The sequence below is a fragment of the Myzus persicae genome, unplaced genomic scaffold, assembly GCF_001856785.1.
Source record: "Myzus persicae strain clone G006 unplaced genomic scaffold, MPER_G0061.0, whole genome shotgun sequence".
Taxonomy (NCBI): Eukaryota; Metazoa; Arthropoda; class Insecta; order Hemiptera; family Aphididae; genus Myzus; species Myzus persicae.
The window spans coordinates 29,833-55,166 of NW_019104083.1; the positions used below are offsets into that span (position 1 = coordinate 29,833).

At 27.4% G+C, this 25,334-nt stretch overlaps 3 protein-coding genes and 1 long non-coding RNA gene across 5 annotated transcripts; 3 read left to right on the plus strand and 1 right to left on the minus strand.

Annotated features, from left to right (window-relative positions):
- Positions 1 to 745: 745 nt before the first annotated feature.
- On the minus strand, positions 746 to 23,058 carry LOC111038490 (1-phosphatidylinositol 4,5-bisphosphate phosphodiesterase gamma-1). The gene is made up of 20 exons (XM_022321617.1): positions 22,631 to 23,058; positions 22,365 to 22,514; positions 19,631 to 19,769; positions 19,330 to 19,492; positions 19,072 to 19,263; positions 16,823 to 16,938; positions 16,182 to 16,388; positions 15,888 to 16,120; positions 15,596 to 15,807; positions 14,624 to 14,793; positions 14,415 to 14,556; positions 14,146 to 14,327; positions 13,897 to 14,074; positions 5,454 to 5,519; positions 3,466 to 3,666; positions 2,063 to 2,284; positions 1,652 to 1,973; positions 1,329 to 1,589; positions 1,130 to 1,269; positions 746 to 1,060 (listed from the first exon to the last, which is right to left on the minus strand). The coding sequence occupies exons 1-20, from the start codon at positions 22,830 to 22,832 to the stop codon at positions 905 to 907; spliced, it is 3,654 nt and encodes a 1,217-aa protein (XP_022177309.1). The 5' UTR covers positions 22,833 to 23,058; the 3' UTR covers positions 746 to 904.
- On the plus strand, positions 8,342 to 13,862 carry LOC111038491. Its single transcript, XM_022321618.1, has 3 exons — positions 8,342 to 8,467; positions 11,798 to 11,878; positions 11,956 to 13,862. The coding sequence occupies exons 1-3, from the start codon at positions 8,429 to 8,431 to the stop codon at positions 13,717 to 13,719; spliced, it is 1,884 nt and encodes a 627-aa protein (XP_022177310.1). The 5' UTR covers positions 8,342 to 8,428; the 3' UTR covers positions 13,720 to 13,862.
- On the plus strand, positions 18,025 to 19,002 carry LOC111038492 (AP-2 complex subunit sigma). Its single transcript, XM_022321619.1, has one exon. It carries the CDS (start codon positions 18,189 to 18,191, stop codon positions 18,615 to 18,617), a length of 429 nt encoding a protein of 142 aa, XP_022177311.1. The 5' UTR covers positions 18,025 to 18,188; the 3' UTR covers positions 18,618 to 19,002.
- LOC111038493 lies at positions 19,146 to 19,607 on the plus strand. Of its 2 annotated transcripts, none has more exons than XR_002604988.1 (2): positions 19,146 to 19,281; positions 19,358 to 19,607. It is a non-coding gene; the product is annotated as an uncharacterized LOC111038493 (long non-coding RNA). The 2 variants fall into 2 exon arrangements; XR_002604989.1 differs by having other exon boundaries at positions 19,147 to 19,281; positions 19,343 to 19,607.
- Positions 23,059 to 25,334: the final 2,276 nt, after the last annotated feature.

The window sequence follows — 25,334 nt, forward strand, 5'->3', positions numbered from 1 at the left end:
TAACTTATGAAAGATAAGTTGGATTATTAAATTTTTTATATTTTCACAGTTTAAAATTTTGATTTTATCATTCATATTTAATTGCTAATAATATTTTCGTAACTAAATGTGAAATAATAGCTTGTAGTAATGTCTAAGAGACAGCATCAATAGCTAAATTAAGCTGATGAACACAGTATAATTTTTATCAATCAATGTAGACCGTAGAATGATTAAGTTGAATAATATTAATATACAATTGTTTTAATTGTCTCATTTGTCTACACATGCATTTCTACTTATTAATGTTTTATATTAAAAAAAAGGTGATTGGTTTTTTAGTTCTATAAATGATACTGAAGAAAAATAGATTTAAATAAATAACATTGATAAAGTTCTGTCAAAAATAAATGAATAAAATATTGGTTTACAACAATTTATACTACAGCTACAACCGATAAAAAAATATTCTTTAGACAAAATAAAAACAAGCGATATTGACTTATATCCGAAATATATATAAAAATATACCTAATAAACTAGTTTTTGATATTAACTTTTTTTTATACATAAAAGTTCATAAAATTGCCTATATAGAACTCCTTAAATATTTTATTGTTGCATTCTCTATTCAAAATTGTAGTAATATATTTCATTTTTCAAATACCAATTTTAAGATATATTGTTTTTTGATCTATTCACACATTTATTTACAATAAAATATTATTTTTAATCAACAACTCTAACTATAATAGCACAACAACAATTTTTTTTTTTAAAACATTGGAAAAATTGCATCTCATTTACTAAATGTATGTAAAATATAATGCATACAATGAAAGCAGTTAATTTGTATTATTCATTTAAATGAAAAAGTTTATTAATAATTAGTCAGAAATTATCAATAGCTATATGCTCAAAATAATTAACTTTGAATAGATTTAAAAAAAAAGTTATTGTTTGGTTTACTAACAGTATTACTTCTAATTGTGATATGTACTAAGAGAGAGGCCAAAGGAATATCTTCAGAATAGCCATTTTTTAATGGAACACTTCTATAACCGGACCTCAGTGAAATTATCTGAAACAATAAGTAAAGGATATTTAAATTATAAATTAATATTAAAAAACAAGATTTAGAGAAACATACCGGATATGTTCCTTGTCCTATAAAATTGGAATCACCAAACATATCTTCATCATTCACAACAAACCTAATAAATGCAACTGCAGGATTTGCAATTTCAAACTCAGAAGTTTCATTCCAAACTGGATTAAATCCATTATCAGCTATAAAAATATAAAACTGTTACATGCATAATTCAATCCAAACACAAAAATAAACATACGTATTGTGCGTGTATTTAATTTTAATCCTGAATCGTATTCAGCTCCATACACCTCAACAATAACAAATGGATTAGAAATTCCGTTACGACCTGGTCTACCAACATGTCGACCGGCAATTATACAAACTGTTAGTGATAATGTTTCTTCCATCCAATTAGTTGAGAGTTTATCACTTTCATCTAACATATAATCTGGTTTTAAAACATAACCACAACCACCGTTTAAACGGAATTTGGCTTGATTTAATTGCATTGCTTTATCTAAAATCCAAAAATGAAATTATTACAAAACTTTGTTGTTCAAACTTAATTGAATCATTTACCTGGTGACTGGTAATTTAGAGCAGCCATCTGACATCCTGTATTCCATATAGCTATTGGCGAATAATTAGAGGAATCAATACGCTGACCTTTTGGAAATACTCTACTAAATTGAATTTGATGATAACGAAAGAAGAATACGCTTTCTTGATGACACATAAGTTTTTCCGCTTTATTTTCGGGAAAAGAAGACATTTCATTATGTACAAATCCACGTTCCCGCTGTGTTTCTAGACAAAAAGCCACTGATCGACAATAAATAATAAGATCAGATATTTCTTTGGCAATTTTCAACTGTCTTTCCATTTTTTTATTTTCTGTTTCCTTCATTAAAAAAATAATATAAATGCATATATATATATATATGTATAGTATTAATATAAGATCAAAAGTAAATTATTTGCTTTTATTACTCTTGCACTGGCATTATGGGCAGTTTCGATAATAAGATTTCTCCATTCTTCTGCTTGCTCTCTTGATACTGAACCTACAACGAATGGGGTGCATGCATTAGAGGTTTGTATTTTGATCATCCATTCAAGTTTCAGTTGGTTTAATCTGCCGATCTCAACTAAAGCGCCAGTCAAGTCTAAACTCCCTTTTTGAGAATTTCCCAAAAACATAGACTCTGTTGACTAGAACATATTTAAATAAAAACAAATAGTTATTATTATTAATTAGATCAAGCGAACACATTTTTTACATACAGAGTGTCTCGTACTATTTGTACACATATTATGTTCTTTAATTTCATCTCACCTGCTAATTTATTCTTCAAATTTTTAAGTACAGAATATGATATAAATAACCCTTATAAATTAACCAACTCAGGTTTATAATGAGTATTTTTGTGTATTCTAATGTCGATTTGATTTATACAATTATAGAATAATATATTATATTGTAACAAATGTGGCTTTTAAATACACACATAATTTTCAAAAATATTGATTAGATAATAGTTATTGACATGGTGAGAGTATGAGACACTCTGTATAAAGTTATTAGAATATAATACACGGGGTGATTTTTAAGCATGTTTAACCTCTTTTATGGTTCAATTATGCATGAATTAAAATTCAGATTTTTGGAATTTTTAAATACACTTGAAGGTCAATTTCGAAGCATTGACCTTTTTTGAACCACTTAAGGATGAACCTGGGACAAAACAAACTTCAGTTTTTCAAATAGGAACCTCCCTTTTTATTTTTCATTGTTAAACAGATTTTTTTTTTATGAGAATTTTGATGAATCTAAATCAAAATTCAAGATAGTAGTTTTTGAGTTATGTAACTTTGTGTTTTAAGAATAATGGTCTATGGTAATGAGTTGAATAGATAAGCGACTTAGACAATTTGAACAAGTTAGCAATGAATTATCAATTTAAATAATTTGTAAAAATGATCCAAGCATAATAAATATTACATCTAAGATCTAACATCACACATATTTTTTATTTTTATAGAACCATTTTTAAGGATTATTATCCTTAGTATAAACATTTTAATAAATCAGAAACTACTCGTTAGAATTTTGATTTAAATACATCAACATTTTCTAAACAATAATCCGCTAAATAATTTTCTGTAAAAAAGGATTTTTATTTGAAAAATAGAAGTCTGTATTGCCACAGGATCCTCCAAGTAGTACAAAAGATATCAGCGATTTGAAAATATGGTCTCTAAGTCTATTTAAAATTTCTGAAAATGGGGTGAGTATGCTTAAAAAAAAACTCTGTATATTATAGTTATTATTAATTAATAATTTAAAATAAATTGATATTCATTATTGTTTACTAAAAAGTCTTTATGCTTACACCGCTGTCAGATTTTTCTATGTGTGCCTCCTGTAATTCTTCTACGTGATTACTGGGAAACCAATGTTGCCGTTTTCCACCATAATCACCACGCCACCAACCACTGTCCTGTTTTACTACATTTGTAATTACAGCATGCTTGCAAAATGACAATTCATCATCTTGTCGGCTCTCATAATCAAATGTTGCCTTAACAGTAACCTATGGATCATAAAAAAATAATATTATTGTACGTTTATTTTTAGATAAAAATACATAGGTATCTAATAATACCCAGTACCTAATAAATGCTTATACAGTTTTATTAATACCACAGGTATAAATAAATATATTAATTTGTACACTTCAGAATTATTCATTTAAATTTTTTTTATTTTTTTTTAAACAAGAGAATTGTACAATCTGTAAATTAAGGTTTACAATAAGCACAAGTGATATTAGAATAGAATAATATAGAAAAGATGAAAATAAGGTAATAAACAACGGGTTGATAATTACAATTATTTACAAAAATTCAGACAGGGGGCGTGAGAGAAGAGACCATCCATTGATGGGACTTCATGACATGTGTTGGTGGAGGTTAGTCTGAAAGTAAATCACGACACCACGTTCGTTTTAGTCGCCTTCTGGGGTCACCAGGAATAGTGGGGATAGATAGTTCTGAAATCAAGGGATTGCGGTGATTGCGAAGATTGGTGTGCATGCGTTTGTAGAAGGACTTGGCAACGTTTTTGACAGTTTGGATAGAAAGATCTTTATGGAGAGTATCATTAGAGACATAAAATGGGGCATTAGTTATTTTTCGAAGACATTTTGAATGAAAAGTTTGAATTTTATTAATATTGGAGGGTTTGGCAGCACCCCATGAATTATTCATTTAAATTAAAATTATGTACATCAATTGTTCATATTTTTACAATGATTTTAACTACAAATATGAAAAATATACATGAAGGAAGAGTGGTTAATAAGTTATAACTATTCAAATTTCAATAACTTTTTTGTAATCTGAAGCGCTTTTTATGGAAGAATTTAATAATTTCGAAATTGAAAGCCAAAATAAAATAAAAATAGGTAATTGTTTTGTACTTAAACAGTAAGTTCTGATTTTTTTAAACAAATTCCAACAATGAATGGACTAATAGATAATATTAGTTAATATGATTTCCTGGAAATTCCAATACCTGACCTAACCTAACTAACAAGGCGATAAGTACTGAAATTTGTCACTGTTAGGGATCTTTAAAGTAAATTAACTAACTATTCCTTTTAATATTTAATATTTTCTAAGATAATTTTTCCATTTGTAATGGTTTTAACAGGACGTTACACGTATATTATTGTTGTCTCCGTTTTACAAGTGATTAACATACCAAATTTTACTCTGAGCAGATCACGTTTAGCTCAGTTAGTTTAAAAATGAGAGTAAATTGACCATTAATACAAATTAAACATAATATTATTATTTTGGGTATTTCATAGTTTTTTCATTAAATTTTAATTTTAAAGCGAGTTATGCGTATTTAAATACGTACAAACAATTTACAATTTTAAAATACTCATAACTCTACTAAATTAAAATATTATAAAAAGCCCATGGAATATTGAGATGCCCTAAGTAATAATCTTACCTTTAAACTGTAAAAGAGGTCAATTCATCAATCTAACTTTTTAATTTATGAATCTAAACATGATCTGCTGACTGCTGAGGATAACATTTGCCATGTTACGCACTTGTAAGACGGAGAAAACATGTCAGTGTAACGTACTATTGTACTAACGTCCTCTTAACTATTAATTTATATTTAATGATATTAGGATGTTATTTTACAGAGATTATCTAAACAATTAACAAACAAACCATTGCTGAAAATATCTTTTTCCAGGATCAATAAATGATAATTTAAAAACATTAATAATTAATACCTACTCATAATAATAGGTGACCTTAGATAGTCATTCTAACTTACAAAGTTAATTTTAGTTACCTTCTTGATGAAACTACTGGGATCCATATAACCAGGTGTACACGAAATTGAAGAATCATCGATATCCTGAAAACATAAAGGGTGATAATTAACTTGAGCACGCAAACAAAATAATTGTAAAACAATCATTAAATTTGCAATTAACATTTTACATAAATAAAGTATATGGTAAATATAATAAACTAATATTTTTATTTTCAATGTTTTGGTAATATAGAAATAAAACAAAAATCCTAATGACCAATAATTATATTCCAATAAAATAAAAATTGTTTTAAACTTTCACTATAACAAAATTCAGTCATATATCTGGTACGTAATCGTATTCGTTTGAGGACACATTTTATAATTAATTTCAAGGGACTACGACACTATAACTTCCTTAGTCCTCTTAAATGTAAGCACAATATTTCATCGGTCCATTCCACCCCGGCGTTGCATTCAATATAATATTATAAATAGACAACAGTATAAACGATATCATCTAAAAAATGAATTTATTATTAACACAACACACACTCTAGAAAGATTAAAAACTTCAAATTAGAGAGGTCATTTTAAGTTCGATGAACCTTCAATAAGGGTCGAACGGTTAAATATACCTGCCTTTCGTAACAATACATCATTAAAACTCTTTTTTCGTTATTATTTAGTATCCGAGAAACCTGATCTTGGAATTTTTAAATTATATTGCCTCAATAGGTGACGGGGTACAGATTTTGTTATTTATGCCTAAACCGGTTATGGTGGTAGCTTAGCGTTTTCATCTCCCGCGTTATATCTCCAGGAGGATGGATGGATATTATGTGATTCACATAATAACAAACATAATGTAATGTCTGAGGGTGAAACCACAAGACGTCTAGGTATTTTTTTTTTTTTTAATAATGATAGTTACAATAACCAGACACAAATAAAAGTAGCTCATAAAAACTACAAGTCTACAAAAGATAGCCGAAGAATCGTTAAGGTGAAAAAAAAATATTGTATAAAACATTATTTTTGATAAAAAGGTGTAAATAAGTAAAAAAATATTTACATAAATTAAAATTATGTAAAATATTGTATTTAAATAAAAAACGAAAATGTATATTACTCTTTTAGTATATTAAAAACACATTCACCGCCGCACGTTTATTTCTAATCTAGATCCACATGCCATAATATAAAAACATCCGAGAAACGATAAAAAAAAATACGAAAAAACGCGGGAAAAAACAGATTGCAAAGAATTAATTGAATGGCCGTGATAATAATACAACATTTTATAATATATTATATTATTACAATATAGCCGAATATTATTTATAGGCGTATTTACTATTTTCTATATGCACTAGTGACGATCACGAATCATCGGTGGAGGACTGTTTGAAAATTAATTAATTTAGTTAATTTATTATTAAAATTTTAAATGCTTCTTCTACAAATAATCATTATTTTCAGTATTCCATTATAATATTTCTATTGGTTGTGAATAGTGATAGGATTTGTTATCTAAGTAAGTCCAAATTATATATAACACGAGTCACAAGATATAATTATATTAACGACTTTATAAGCCGTACGCGATACCTGAACGTCCAAGTATGAGTATAATATGACCCATTCAAAATTATAATTACATTTTTATATTAAATCAATATAGTATCACATTTGATCCTTAAATTATAAATTATCAGTTTTTTTTTTAATGAATAAAATAATTCTAAATATTTTAATTAGAAAATAAAAATATGTACCTGCCTATATACAATGTAAAACAATATATAATTTAAGAACTGTTTCTGAAAAAATGTACATATACTGAGCACAATAGGTAACAACTATTTATTTTTAAAGGCAATTTTTTTATTTTATAAATAATGTACAATGTCGATGTACCGGCATAAAATGTATGACCATAATAAGTGACTATAACACGTGAATTAAAAAATAGCAAATCAGATAAATGAATGATTAAATTATTACGAATAATTGTATATTTTGTCTAATGTTGAATATTTACAAGCATCGCTTTTTATTTATTTAATAATATATTTTTAAATTAGTCAAAAATGTAGAATTTAGTGTAAATAACACATCTGCTAAGTGTTAGAAAAAAACACACGGTGTAGCCTGGAAAAGGTCTAAATTGATTATCAATTTTCTATTTACTATTTAGAACTATACAATTTTAGAAATCTAAAATGAATAAATACATCCATCAATTCACTCATAATCTAAAAGATAAATTAGTAAAAAAGTAAAATTATATTTCATCTTTTTTTAAAGCTAAATATGAAACATTAAATACAATTTGAGATAAAGAAATCAGAAATTGTAAGTACCTATCTGAAAATAATATTAATCTTAAATTCTTTTAAACCACATTGTTATTTTAACTCGATTTATTTTTCAAAAAAATAAAGAGGAAACTTGTTCTAATATTACTATACACTGTATAGCATGTCATGTTTAGATGCAGTGGCAGTAATCCACTGGAAAACCCGATGTACCAGTGTCCAGTATACAGAATTATACCCAAAGATATTATTCATGACACGAGGGGGAATGCGGAACATACCCAAATAATCAAGGTGTAATAATATTATACACAAAACTTTTTTCCATTCGTGCACTTACTTGGGCAACTCGTTTCGATAACGGTATTACTGTATTTTAACTAATTATCTTAAATACAAATAAGCACTTTGTTTACACATTTTACCAAACCAATAAATTGTGGAAATAGTTTTAAAACTAGATAATTTTTCCATCATATGATACACACATTTAAATAAACATCACATCATTCACATCACACGAGAATTCCTAATGGAATATTTCTAGTGGCTCAGGACAAGCAGGGAGTGAGGAGGTGGTGGCAGTGGAGAAGTCAAGGCTGAAGATTATAAAAGGGGGTTGATGACGAGCTACACGCATCAGTATAATTATTTCATTCAAACAGCAGGGTTCTGTCTGCGGTTACAACAATGAGAAAAATGGAGTTGGCGTTAAAGAATGTCGTGCAGGTGAGAAACACGATCTGTTAAATTATTTTTGATACACCTTAAGGATGTTTATTTTTAAATTTGTTTACGGGTTTGCATTCACAGAATCTATCAACATTTAAAAATATTTTCAATATATTATACTCAATTTTAAAAATTTATAATTTCGTCTGTATTTCAAGAATAATATTATATATATATTCCTAACCTAATACGTTTACTGTTGTCGGTCTCCGGCGGAAACACAAAAAATGGTTAAAAAATTATGTCTCGACGATTTTAAGGCTGCCGGTGGCCGTAGTACATTATTCTCAAGAGGTTATACTAACGCGGGCTGCCGCAAAGTTTATATTATTCTAAATCGGAATAATTTTTTTTAGCGCAGTAGCTCTCAATAATTTTAATTACTGATATAAAGACAAAAATATGATTTTAAAAATAATATTTAACTTAAACAACAATTTTTTGTTATGCGTCGTGTACGATTATATAATAAAACATTCATTGTGTTAATTACAATTATAGTTAGGTTCAAGGATATTTAACAAAAGTACTGATTGTTTAAACACACATAGCAAAATATAAACATATTTCCAAAAAAAAGACACTTTTTATGATTATTTAAAATTACAATATATTATATATTCTACTTAGTAAAATAAACGTGTAACTTTAATTTAAATCTCTATTTATGGACACGTGACACATATAAATGGACACAGTTTCAGGATGACACTTTTTACTCTATATAGTACAAAAAAATATTAATCGTGTATTTACTAGGTAGTACGCTCAAGTAGATATCTCTAAATCCCTAAGCATTATTTAAGTCAAAAGTTAACAATATAATACATAAATACAGAATAACCCCAGGAAATTATAAAATTTTATCGGTATAACAATAATAATTTAAATAGTAAAAACAAAATTATAAATGGTTTTAGTAATTACTGTAAAAAAAGTAAGTAAATCTAATTGTTTATAATAATAAATAATATTCTACAATCCGTAACTAGCTAGGCAAATAAAATTAATAATAATAGTAATAACTATTTTTAAATTTATATTTTTCTGCTAATTATAAAGGTTCAGATTCAAAACAAACATAACTTATCGATGATTTATTTTTTTTAATGCATGTATTATGTATAAATAAATTCATTCATTATTTACTTTTAATTATAAATATCATACAAACAAAATGTACCTAACCCAAAAATGAAAAGTAGTATATCACGCTTGATACCAAATTAACTACGGTAAAATACTCGTTATTTTAGTATTTCACACGCTAGTATAATAATTAATAATATAACACATTCAATTATGAATGTTTAAGAAATAGTAGATATTTACCAATATTTATGATAAAGTAGACGCTTAATCGTATAACAATGAGCCATAAACATATTATACTGCAGTCAAAAATCAAACGTTAAAAATAATTATTATATCAAAAAGGATTATAACTACAGACTACCTGCCACCTAAGGGAGTAGAATAACATAAAAAACCGATTCTATTGTTGAATGGTTACAATGCTTACAAATATTTTTTTTTAGATACCCGCCTTTTTTTCCTGAACAGGTGGTTTAAAACTATAAGAACGCTACGTTCCGAACGTAGGGTGCCTAGTGAACCATACGTCCATACAGTATTTTGTTTTTAGAAGACAATACTTCTAGGTCTTATAACAACAGACGAAAACGGATAAGTAATATCAGTTGCATCATTTATTAAAATTCATAATACTGATGAAAACCTAAAAGTTTAAGTAGGTATTTATAGTCAATGTTTATGAGTGTAGTATACTACGTAAATGATAAATATTTAATTAAATAGTACTTAGGTACTATTGAACAGTCTTAAGATACACTGATTATGATAATTTCACAAAAATTTGAACAATAAATGTAGGTACAATCAGTGGTATTCAACATTCTGTGGTACGCCATACGAATATTTTAGGTACTGGACCCCCTCTCCGACAGTCCGACCAAATAAGTAATAAAAAATTATTTCACAACTTCCACAGATATAATGTATTCCGTTGTCCTAAAAGCCGAAAAGATATTTCGATTTCCACTGTGGGATACAATAATAATTATTATAATACTACTAGCAGTTTTTTTTGTTTTTTGTTAGAACATTCAGTATAAACTATTGCAGTTCAACAATTACGAATTAGTACAATTAGAATATATATAGCACAACAATTAGATAGGAGAATGATTTAAAAATAACAATAAAACAACAGAAAAACAACATATACTGCTGATACAATAAGATATGAAAATTAAATGATCAAAATTATCTAAAAGTAATATTACTAGCAGTTATTACTTATTAACTGAAAAATCACTGCAGTCGTACCACAGAAAATAGTGTGGTTAGATTTTTGGAATACATAGCTTATAATTAGTCGTTAATAATAGTGTGTTATTGTGAAAAGAATCAAATCCCTACAAATAATTTTTGAATTACAAAAAAATAACTAATATTATTATTTAAAATTTAATGAATTTTGTAAATTTATTTTATCGTTATTTTTATTTAAATAATAGAGTATCCCAATTCCTTAAACATTTGAACTTGATAAAAAGTATTGTACATATGTATTTTCATTATATTTTGATTTCAACTTATGAGGAACTTTGTTTTACATTTTCAAGTTGTTGACACATTTTAACTTCAACCAATAAAATTATTAAAAAAATAATATGTGAAATGTATTTTCAATATTTTTAAATTGATACAACTAGTGAAGAATCTTGTATTAAATTGTCAACATTTTTCTTTACAAAAATTATAATCAACATTTATAGGAAATGGCTTAAATAGAGACAATTATACCTTAATCAGGAAATGATTATATAATTAATATATGAAGACAATTTCAAGTATCTAGGATAATTTTCTTATAAATTACAACAAAATATGTTTAGTCAAAAATTGATGTTGTGTAAATAGTTCCATTTGAAGTATAGTTACAATGTCATACCTGCATATATTTTTGTCTCCATCTTACTAACGCTTAATATACCGAAATGTACGTCCAGCAGTACCAATTTTGTATTGTTAGCTTACATATTAGATTGAATTGACTATAATAAACTTAAATGCAAGAACATTATCTGAGTTCTCTCATTAGATTTTACGATATTTTAATTTTTAGGATTACTATGTGCATTTTGTTGCACTTCGTGTAAAATCATTTTTTTTTTTTTGGCAAAACAAATCTCAATATTCTTCACTCTGATAGTGAGAGTTATTGATTACCTTCATAATGTGTTAAAACTATATAGGCAATATAAATTTGATTTAAACTAATTAAACTTGTGTAATTTTCAGATAATCATACTCATTGTAGTTATGACTAGAGTAGAATCAACCAGGGCACCAGGAATAAGAGGAATATCCAAAATACAAGAGGTAATAAATAATTTAAATTTTCAAGAAGTATACATTTTAGTATTAATTAATACATGGTCAATGTGATTAAATTACAGATTCCACAATACCGTTTTCACTACTATGTGCAAGATGATAAACCGGCAATGAACTACAAACCACCACAAGAAGAAAACAAGAATGGAGAAAAAATTGGTTTGTATTATAATATAGCTGATTCTAATGGAGATATGCGGATTGTTAATTACCGTGTTGATAAATCTAAAGAATTACAAACGGAGGTTAATACCAAAGTTGATGCTTCACCGCTCAAGATATCTTTAAACAATCCTATGCATGATACACAAACTGATGTTCCAAAGGAATCAACTGTGTCTAAAGAAGCATCACCAATAGTTGTAGAACCCTTAAATACACAAGAACAAATATCATCAAAACCAATTGAGATGAATTCTAAGGATGAATATAATTTGGCAGACATCACTGAAAAGGCTACTAAACTAACTGAAGATATTGTGAGCACAAACCAAACTGAAGATCGTAAAGATGACGTAAAAGACGAACAGGCAACGGATCAAGTATTAATTCAAGATGAGGGAATTACAATTAAACAAACAGAATTTACAATTCCTTTTAAACAACCAAACCCAGTAAATACAGATGATTTCAAATATAATGATGATGAAGCTATAAAAAAAGATATTGTTAAAATGATACAAAATATCAATGGAGATCATGAGCAGTCTGATCCGCGGTTAAATTTTAATAGCGCATTATCTGATAAGCCACTAAAAGTAGTTGAAACTGATTCTATTGAAATGGAAAAACAGGAAAGCTATCAACCAAGTAACGGATATTCAAAATTCAAAAGCCAACAATTATCAAACAAGCCATTGAGATTAGTTGGATATAATCCATCAATATTTGGATCATTATATGATACGCAAGTTAATTATAATCGCCCATCACAAATTCAGCAACCCCCAAATTCCTTTAACCAAGGTAATTTTGTGGGATTCGGAACACATGGAGATATCAAACAACAGACATATGATAGTTCTGGAATTTACTATTCTCAACCGAGTTCAACCTCTCAACCAGGAAGTTACAAAGGAAATCAGAAGTCTACTCTGCAAACACAAACACAACCACTTTATTATTACGATCCAAATTCAATGGTCATGTTACCAGTATATACCAATATGATCCAAAATGATTACTCCATAACAGAAAATAAGCCTCGGCCAACTCAACAACCAGCAGAATCTGGTAAAAGTGGTTTTAATTTAATGCACATTTTAAGTGGAGGCAGTTTTTACAAGGGTTCAGAACAGGCAGAAAGTTCCCAACAAATGGCAGTTAAAGACTCAATAAAACCAGAACATAATAAATTTGAAAAATCAAAACCATTAGAAACACAGGACAAATTCAAATTATTAGAAACACATGAAAAATCTAAACCATTGGAAACACATGACAAATCCAAACCATTAGAAACACAAGACAAATCAAAACCACAACAAACATTGATGTTTTATTTGAATCCAGGTGAACCACCAATAGATTTGAAATCACTAACTTCAAGCCCAATGCACCTGACATTTAGTCAACAACCACAAGCTGACTGTAATGGTAAGACACTTAAGAGCCCAACAGTTAAAGCAAACAAACCACTTCAGCCTATACCACTTTGTTCAGATTGTGTGCCAGCTTTGGGATATGTGGGTTTACCAAATACTAAATCAGCTGCTGTTCAACAAAAGAAATCAATCGCTACACCCCAGGTGATGCCAATATGGAATGGGCAAACTGTTTCAAAATTAAACTACTTAATCTTACCCACTCCAATTACTAATAAATAATATAAAATAATAACTTAATAGATAATTAATTAATTACTAAGTTATAACATAGATTGTAAAAATTGACTGGTTAACATTTTAAAATTATTTTAATCTTATAACATACCTAAATTTAATTTCATAAATAAATAATCATTTTTAAATGTTGTTTTAATATATTATGTATATTATACTCACAGTTCCCATTCTTTGTACAATATCTTCATTTACAGGAAACCATAGCTTAATTTTTTTATATAAATAATTTTGTTCATAATACTTTATTAGTTCCACTAGGCTTTCAAACTGTTTTACACCAATAGTGTACAATCGCCCTTCAAGTTTAATGCGACAGTGTTTAATTTTCTTTTCAGCCCTAAAACAGTATTTATAAATATATTTTAATTGGTTCATAAAGAAAACGGCAAATATTTATTTTTATTTTACCTAAATGAAATAGCATAAAGATGTTTATCATTTTCACATGGTCGCACCAAAAATGCACCTTCTTGTGGTACTCGTCGCAATAATGCCTCTGCTCGACTTCTGCAAACATGTGGAAGATACCAATTCATCCCTTCATGCTTTAAAGGCTGAGGTACAGGTTCGTTCAAAATAATATAGCATTCCTACAATTAAATTGTTATTAGTTTATGTGATGAATATATGATGTATTTAAATCTGAACATGAAATTTTAAATTTATGGCAAATTTACTTGTATACGTAATGGATAAGTACGATAATAAGTTATCAAACTATATAAGCTGTCAAATGCAGCACCATCAATCAAATAATACTTTATTTGCCCTCTATCATGCTTTGAACGTATTCTGCAGTGGTTTACTTTACCTAAATGCCTATAAATGTACAAATAGATAAATTAATGATCTATGGTTAATGTAATGATTTACTCCAATTATTTACCAAAATGATAGCGAATAATCACCAATAAATGTATCACTTTGCCTTACTAAAAATGTACCAGCTCCTAAATGCTGATACTGTTTCAATAGTTCTTCAGCTTCATTTCTACCACGAGCTAATTTTCCATGAAACCAGTATTCTCCAAAATGTAATTCATCATTAGGTATACCCTACAAAATGTATATTATATTTAATCTATGTTTTATTACAAACAAATCATATTATGCAAATAATACAGTACCTATACATTATAAATATAATGCAATTCGGGGATTAAATGATGCAGCGATAACAAATTTATAAACTGAATAAATATCATTATAAAACAGGTATTATATTATTATATATTTTATTATACGTGTTATCTCCGACTGATAAAATTAAAGAATAATGACAATTATACAATTGGTATACAGGTACAAAGATTTTTCTTTAGTAAAGCCTATTACATGTCAGTTCCTAAGCCAATATTATTAGGCTCAATTTAATTTTGGCTAACCAAAAGAAAAATCATTTAAGCAATATATCATGTACTCCAATGTTTTGTGTTAGAAACATCATTTGTCCAAAAAATATATTGAAGTTTTATAATATTATTATTTCAGTATTTAATACAATGAAAATAATAAATCAAACTGATTACAGTGCATGGTAATCCATAATAATTTACCTATTAAGACTTTAAGAAACACTCTTTTTTATTCAATAAATAAATGTTGATAAAACTAAATCATCATAGTTACAAATAAATTTAATTTAAATAATCAAAATAAACAAAAAATGGTATCTGATTTCGGATTTATACATTATAACATACACAATTTCATATTTATAAGAATGGTTTTAGGGACTAAACTTTAGACTTAACTACGACCTATTTTAATAAATTATCCTAACAATTAACACACTGTCCAATATTTTACTATGTCCTCAATATATATATATAAATAATAAGTATTAAATTCAACTAACTTCTCTCAATCGATTTGCACTAGATACATCACTAGTTTCCAACTCTCCTCCATCTGCTTCGTCTTCATTATCGATATCTGATTTACAGAGGTCTGTATAATAAAGTTTATTACCAGACAGCACAAAAAAATGAGGTCTCCATTCTTTTTCAAGCAGATCTTCTAGATAAAGTACTCCATTTTTTTTTGTGTTCCTTAGATCAGTGTCTTTAGCTGAAAAAAAAAGTTATGCAAATAAACAAAAATATTAAACATTAAATATAATAAATATAAATTAAATATAATAGTTTTACAATCATCGTTATGCCTAATTGTGACAGCTTGGTCTCCATTAACTTTTTCTGGAAGTCTTTTATGTTTAATTATGAACTTATACATAAGTTGCTCAGGTGAAGGCATTTTATTTTCATTCCGGTCAACTGGTTGTGTAACTAACATATCCCCTAATATTTCAACCATAGTTGATGCCATATTTCGCTGTTGTGGTATTGAACAGTTGTCTTCTATTGACAAAATAACTGGATACCTAAAATTATAGTAATTAATTAATTGATTAATATATGCCTGTATTTATATTTTTTCCTTACGGCGAAGCAATAAAAGCATGTTCTTTAATTGTTTTTAGGACATCTAAAAATTTTATACGACTGGTTAATGTATGCCCATGGTATATTATTGGCAGCCCATCTGGTCCATCCCAACAATCTAATTCTATACAGCGACATCCCCAGCGTAAACACCTTACATATGCCTCAATTGAACTTTCACTAGATACTTGATCGCCAGTTAAATAGCTGAAAAAAAATTATAATACTATACTTTTAATAACATAAATGTTTTATAAATGCTAAAGAATATTTTTATGTTAAATAATTTGCTAGTATGACTATTGACTATACTCTACCTCAAAAGAGAATAATCAGTCTGGGATTGTTAACTTTTGAGGTGGTTTAGTGCATATTAAAATATATATTCTTATTGAATAAGTATGTAAAACAAATACTATAAATAAAATAAAATTGTGCACTATATTTTAAAGATCATACAAATTTGAATAATAAAAGGTATTCAGAGTAAAAATATTATATCTATTCATACATATTATTTAATAGGTATCTATAGTTGATGTATTCAATTAGTTATTGTTTTGCTAATTTGTATAGTCTCTTGGTCCTCTGTTCTATGTTTATAAATTTTAATATCTTGAAAACATACAAATCATACTAACGTATTATGAGAAGATGCTATCCAATAATGTGAAAGTGGTTTTGTCATGTTCTGAAATATATTGTCATAATATTGATCCCATATCTCATTTTGTTTTGAAAATAAATAATCCATAAACTAAAAAAAAAAACAAGTATAATATTATTGTATAATAGGTATAACTATGTAAAACTAAAAAAAATGTATTAAACAAAGCATAACTCAAAAGATTAATCTGATACTATATGAAGAGATCTCTTAGTTTTTTCAAAAACCCATTTATCCATTAACTAAACGTAATAAATAATTATATAAAATCATTTTCTTCTATTATTCTTCATTACAGTCAATAAGATGGCAAGACAGAATAATTTTATTTCTTCATCTTACACACAGGTAATAATATGTTAAGAACTTTCTCAGTATTGCACTCATTGTAATTGTATTGTTGCAATGAAGACCTTAACCAACTATTATACCTAACCCTACTGTGTTTTTTCAGAAGCTTGTCTTAATATTTAAAATGATTATAAAATTAAATATTAAAATAAAAGATTTTAAACACAAATTGTATTATTTTTTATAATTATTAGGGAATGATACCTTAATTTCAATAATATAATCTTAACAAATAAAACATAGGGGTTTTTAGTTTTTACTATATTCTACATTTGTAAGATGGAGAAAAAATGTTTGATAATGCCCCGCAGTTACAGTATTTTTTTTATCGAATCTCAATAAATAAATGCACCTTGTAATATTAATAGCAAATACAATACAGAAATGTAATTATATGAACATTTAATATAGTATTTCAATTATATTTATTTAAATACATACAAAATGTGTAATATCAAATGTGGTAAAATGTCTGTTATTAGCTTATTACCTAATGAATTTATACCTTATTGTTGCAAAATAATGAGAATTCATTTGAATTTACTATTCGGTATTAGTGTACTACCAATTTTCGTAAATCAAATATTTAAAAATCGAAAGTATAGTAGTATAAGATAGTTTAGAGTTCTAATATTGACAGGGTAATTTCTAATTTATTGCTATTTAATATTTTACAATATTCATTCACGTCATATATTCACGGAATTAGTTGATTAATGATTTAGTTGATTATGAAATACGGAACGGAAGTTCAAAGCTGAAAACAGACAACGAAAACTGTTATCAGTTATCAGTGGTCGCCATTTTTTGGTGACTAGTGGTTTATGATAATATATATTACCCAATGCAGTATCAGGTACTATGTTCACGGTTTACCCAAGTCCGGAGTACAGAATAATACTTGGTATTGATTTTTAGTTGACGCGACTTTTGTCATTTAATTCGTTACGCGTTTGTTTGGTTTTTTATTTATTTATCGAACAATTGAAATGATCCGCTTCATTCTAATACAAAACAGAGCAGGAAAAACAAGACTAGCCAAATGGTATATGAATTTTGATGATGACGAGAAACAAAAGCTTATCGAAGAAGTGCACGCAGTTGTAACTGTCAGAGACGCCAAGCACACGAATTTCGTAGAATTCCGAAACTTCAAAATAATTTATCGAAGGTACGCCGGGCTATATTTTTGCATCTGCGTAGACGTGGGCGATAACAATTTGTGTTATCTGGAAGCCATACATAATTTTGTAGAAGTCCTCAACGAATATTTCCACAACGTCTGTGAACTAGATCTGGTGTTCAACTTCTACAAGGTATACACAGTGGTAGACGAAATGTTTTTAGCAGGCGAAATTCGGGAAACGAGTCAGACCAAAGTCTTAAAACAGCTACTTATGTTAAGTTCATTAGAATAAGTTATTAATTATTATGATATTATGTCTACAAGCAAATATTTTACTTTACCTATACACTAATTACTATTTATAATTTATTACTCTATACCATAATGTATTCTTTTTTTTATATAATATATACATACATCATATTATGCTATTTACGAGTAATGTGTAATTATAATGATTAAAATAAATTACACCCAATTTATTTTCATCCCAAGACCTTTTTTTATGTGTGATAAGAGATAATATGATATTATCCTTAATTTTATCCGCCCCCCTGAGATAGCAGATCTACAAAATACAAATATTACATCCATAGGAATCTGTAATACATTGTTATAGTGTTAAATCTTAAATGCATTTTGTTATAAAATAAAATGGATAGCTACAAATTGTTGAAGTTTGGTGTACTTTTTACTGTTGGTGTTATCAAATTAAGTATTTGGATAATTTATATAAAATAACTTACATCGGTTGAGGTGAATTGTAGCTTATCATTTAAATCTCTACCACAATACTTGAAATATTCTTTCATGTGTTTAGCAACAACTTCTTCTTCAAGACATAAACTTTCTTGTTCAGCGTTCAGAAACCTAGTAAGATTTTGAACGTTGAATGTGTCGTCAGCTGAACAATACATTGAAAAACATTCATTGAAAATCTAATAAAATGCCAACAGGTATTAAATAATTTTATCAAACAATTGTTCATTAAGTATAATTATTACCCCTGAATTATAGATAAGTTTGTTATAGAGAGTGACAAACTCATCAAAATTAAGTTCATTGCGCTTCCTGGTATCGACTTCTTGAAACAACTCTCGTAGTTTACTGGTTGAAATTTTGCAATGAACACGCGGAAAAAAAGATTTTACATCTTTCAATGTCACTCTATAAAATATATGTAATTGTAATTATTTTATTTTTAACTCAAACAGCATTAATGTCAATGATTATATTATAACAACATTTTATTAGAATAAAGGCATAAAGCATTTTGTTTAAAGTGTGATTTATTTTTGTACTAACGTTTCCCTTGAATTTTCCATAGTATAAAATTCTTTACGCAGCCATCTTTCAACTTGTAATGGATATGGAGCACAAACAGTATCATTTACAAGATGATATAAACCTTTGATCCATAATTCACATTCTTGTTCGGATAATGCTATAATCCAGTTAATTATAATCAGATATAGACAATGGTACAATATCAATAAATAATAATAATAAATTTGTCTACTAAGTCATATTTGAAGTTATATTCACAAGTATATTTGAAGTTTTGGGTTCATTATGATCAATTCTAAACACTATAGCTGGCCTAACACATGTTTAAATTAAGTACCTACTATACAATCTATTTACCAACTATTAATTATTATTTGACATGTATTTTATTTTATTTTACTGCCTTTGGGATTTAATTGTCTAGCATTAAACATAGTGGTGGCTCGTGGGTTTTTAATGAAGTAGTGCACACCCAAAAAAAATACAATCAATGTTATATACATATATTATAGATTGTATAAAATAATTATTTACAAAAATGATCAGCTGATAATCAGAATATAATAAACGAGTAAGAGTAAAAATAAATTATAATGTTGATGCACAATTGTGATGTCGAACAGAATAATTTACTGGAAACAATTTAATTTGTTATGAGCACATCGATTCCATTATAATTTATAACAAGGGTTGCGTGTTTTGACATTTATTAATCTTTACACTGTACAAATGTGCATAGTGACTGTGTGCACTACTGTACATACCAATACTGTTCCAGTGTGGACAACCAACTGGCCATTTGGCCTTTGAAATAACCCAATTTAATTGTTACATTATTTTAATATTTTGATACACGTAGTATCAATTATCATGATTTATGTTTTCAATTTTTCTTGTGTTAGGGTTCATAGTGCACAAGCACTTGTGTACATATTATACACAAGCCGCTACTGATCAAACATGAAAAGAATAATATTAAAATCCTTTTGATACTAAACAGAACAATGGATGCATTCATTTTGAAGTATGTAAAACTTTTTACAGCCAAACAAATTGTCTAATCTTTAACATTGATGGATGTTGGTGGTAGAAAATTGTTCCTAATTTGGAGTTTTAGAAGTCAAATGAAGAAAATTATCAATTATTTTCAAAGTTATGGAGCAAAAAAATTGTCATTATTGGTACATATTTAAACCTTTACGGCCTTCCATGATTGTTTTCAACAGTGCATAATTGAATATAATATGTTACATTTTAAGAGCTACTGGTTATATGTACTTCAAAAAAATAATAACCATCACGGTTGAGGCTCTAACACACAAATAAAAAAATTTGAATTCAAAAAACCAAAGCTTCTTGTTATCAAATTTTCATATTGTTTTTATGAATTGTACATTTATCATTAAATTTTTTTATTAAATAGTTTTTATAATTTTTGGTTCAACTAAATAAATAGAAGGTCTAATTTACTAGTTATGGTATAGCACTACCACAATATTTATATTAGTAAAATGAAGCTTAATTATAATATATTAAGTAAAAACTATTATTATTGACCATGGACAGATAGGCCTCTCGGGAAATCGGGATTTTTCCGGTTGGCCCCCATAAATATTATACTCAGAGCCCCCCCCCCCCAACAAAAAAAATAATGATTTTAATGATAAAACTAGGACTTAATACAATATTAAATTATTGAGATTAATCACTTTTTATAAAAGTTCAAATTTCTGTAAATTCATCCCTCCGTATCCCCCCCTCAACCATATGATCCCCCCCAACAAAAAAAATAATGATAATAATATATAAGTACATTTTTATAATACTGGCTGATGCCCTGGCGGCTGTACTGTATTAATGCATATTTATAATATTTGTATACTCTATTAGGGCCTTAGGGCCTAAGGGCCTCTGTATAAACACATATCCATTTTGTTGCATGTACTATTGCTATAACTAAATAATGTATAAAATGTAAATATAAATAAATATAATTGATGTTCGAATAACAAAAATAAAAAAAAAGAATGGAGCAATATTTGTTAAGTAAATGTGCCAACGATAAAACTCAAAAGAAGTTGAATTTTTTTATGTACAATATATAGGAGCTAGGTCTATGAGACCCTAATAAATATATCCCGGTTTAAAAAAAGTACCCATCCGCTCATGTTATTGACTTACAGCATTTTTTGGGATTTCAAAAGTAAAATAATTTATATAGAACAACTAGTGTCCAATACTATATGTCAACCTATATATTATTTTATATTTTTAGTAAATATTGTCAACCAGCTTAATAACAAACAAATAAAAAAGAAGTATACAGTTTTCATCTAAAAAGAGAAAATGTAAATAAGTATTTTTAATTTCCTAAGTAAATATAAGAACTAAAAATGTATGGATCCATTTTGAGAATGAATATATGGGTAAGTAAGTACCTATATTATTTCGCTTATTTAATCTTATTACTTAAGTTGTTATAAATTACCTAGGTATATAACAATGTTTTTTTGTCGATTTTATCAAACATTAATAGAATTAGTATTATTAAGATAATAAAAAAAAATTATTTTAAATTATCATAATACTATTATCAATAAAAATTAAAACAATAAAATGAAAGCACTAATAAACTAAACAACCTTCACAGTGTTATATCAAGTTATTCGTAATAATAAATAGCCTGAAGTAGGTACCTTTTTTTTCTTACAATTTACCTCAAAAGTTGCAATAATATCATAAATGAACATACCAACTATAGACAGAGTTTTCAATTTGAATTCGTTGCCATAAAATATGACAAAGCATTTGGTAGCTTCAAATTTCTTCAATTCATCAGGCCATCTATCAAATTCTTTACTATTTCTACCACAACGTACTTCTTTGGCATCTTTGAGGTCCACTAAAATAAAAATATCAATTATACATACAATTTTCAATACGCAGATAATGGTGCAACATAATTATATAATAGTTGTACATTATAGTTGTATAGATCAAACTAAAACATATAATTACAAGAGCCATCAAAGGTTTTATTGTTGCTACTACTTGTCCTTGACCAGAGAATCTGTCGTGTTTCCTTGCGTAACTTCAGTGTTCGTTTCTCAGGCCTCTTCTTCAAATAAAATCGTGTGACGATTGTGCCTCGTTCTAAGATGTTCATAATCTGATCAAGTTCTGAGATGAACACATTAGGTGTTAATGAGCCGCAAGCCATTATTGAGATATTAGTTTACTATTTTGATCTGCCCAAAAACATTAAACAAGTCGGTTTTTATTTTTTAAAAATAAAAAGTATCTTGAACATCCGGACTCCGAAGTTTCATCTTTCTACTTTTCAGTCGAGATATCAGTATAATAGTAACTATTATTGTGGTTCATTTCATTTTTCTTGAATGAATGATAAATATTACTATATTAGATAACAAGTGCTTATCAATGATTACAAAAAAGGATATCAAATAAGGACAGGTGGCCTGACTGGTGTGGGTACCACTCTGACGATTGCTAAGCAGCTGTATTGCTGACTGGCGTGTGGCGACTTCTATAGTGCCTGCTGCCGCACGGCGCACTGTAGATATTGTTTGGGTCACTGAAAATTGTAAAAATGTAATGGATGAGTTAAGTTTGTATTCAATGATATTATATCATTGTATACGAAAAATGTTTCTGTGTGAAGACTGTCTGATATCCTATACTACTAAATTTATTTTATGATATTAATCATGTTATTACTATACAGGTAATTTATTTTACTATTAGTAAATACTAATCCAGTAATACAGAAGTACCAGAATATTACTAGGTTGAACTAAATTTGGCAGAAAAAAATTGCATTTGGAAGTTTTATTTGTCGGATTTGCATGTTCGTATGTCACATTGTCACAGTATGTAAAAATAAAATGTCGTATTCGTTTTTCAAGCTTTAAACACTAAAATATAGATGATATTGTGATTAATCTGTCAAGTGTCAATAATACATTTAAAACATTAATTCTTTTTTTTAAGTTTCTATCATTCTATCTAAGATAATATGATAAACTTTTATTGCATTTATTTATAATTCTCCAGCTGGTTATCAATTAAATAATAATAAAAAAAAAATAAGTAGTTAGAAAAATAAATGAATTGATTATTAATTTTCCAAGTCGTCTAAATTATATGCTATTCCTATTACCTATGGCTTATTGCAGTATTATACCGATTACACAGTTACACGTACGCCTATACAAAATTATATAGGTAAGACTATATTGCTTAAGTAGTAAGTTTAAGTTCTCTAATTAGGCAAAAAAATGTGTGTTCTATATTTATAAATTAACCTTACTAGTTACTAACCTAATCACGAATCAATCGCATACCGCAGTCTGTTTGGCTCGTTAGGACGGATAAGTATTAAGTATGAATATTGAATAGTAATAGATGAATATAATTATAATTTTATAATTATAATAATAATAATATTTTATAGGTAATAAAAACCTAAAAAATTTAGTCACATACAAAAGACATAACAAATAATTAATAATGAACTCTTGCAGGTTGTAAAAAGATATTGGTATATTTAGTAATATTGTAATATACAGTGAACAAAAAAAATTATATTACACTAAAACAAAATCGTATACAATATACATTCAAAATAGAAATAATAAATCCAATTTTTAAATCGTTTGCATCAATGTCACCAAGTTTTTACCTTATGCAGGTAAATATAATTTCACTCAGTCAAGCAAACTATTAATTCTTTGGTTAAAATTATTTCCTTCACCCAAATGACTAACATTCTAACAATTATTAAATTATCTCCATCCTTTCAAGATTTGGGTACTGCAAGTTAGTGTATACAAAGAACAAACCTGTTACCTAATAAGTGACTGGTGTAGTTGACCTAAGATCTAAAATACCTAAATATTAATGACTAGATAATGTATATTGTATAGTATTAAATTATTATAACAGTTGATTGTACCTAGGGTGGTATACCTTTTTCTAGGATATTTTAACTTAAAAAAAAAAACAGCAGCCTCCAGTTAAAATTATAATCAAATTCTGAATTCCCTTAAAGTCGTCGGAGCCGGGAGAAGGTGAGTTTTTTACTACAAAAATATGTCTCACAGGAAAAACTCTCACGCCCCGTAAAATGGTCGGATCTCCTTCACTTTTTTTTTTATTTAAAAGAATATAACTTTTTGATCACTTCGGATCAAAGCCCGATTCCAAAGTTGTAACTATATAGGCTAAAATGTTCATTTGAATAATAATGCACGATATATTATTTTGTTCTTTTTCAAACGTATTTTTCTAACACTATTTAAAGTAAAATTTGGGCTTTTATCTTATCTGCAGACTAAAAGTTCTCTTCTTTAATACAAAAAGATAGTTTACTGGAGACGCTAATGGATTGAACTTTTGAATATTATATACAAATATGATAAGTATTATTAATCGAATTACGTTTTTTTTTTTAAAACTGATTTAAATTTTAGAAAGTTTGGACTTTAGGAGGTGAAACGTATAAAAAAATTTACTCTTGCAACACTACTTTGTCCCAGGCCCATATGATGATCTGCAGAATAAAAAAAAATAATGATACTAAAATACTAACTACTCGAGTGTACTGTCACTGTGTACACATATCGGTATAGCCATATATAGATTCGTTGTATTTTATCATTATTGTAATATAGTTCTATAGTGATTATTAGTTGGTATAATG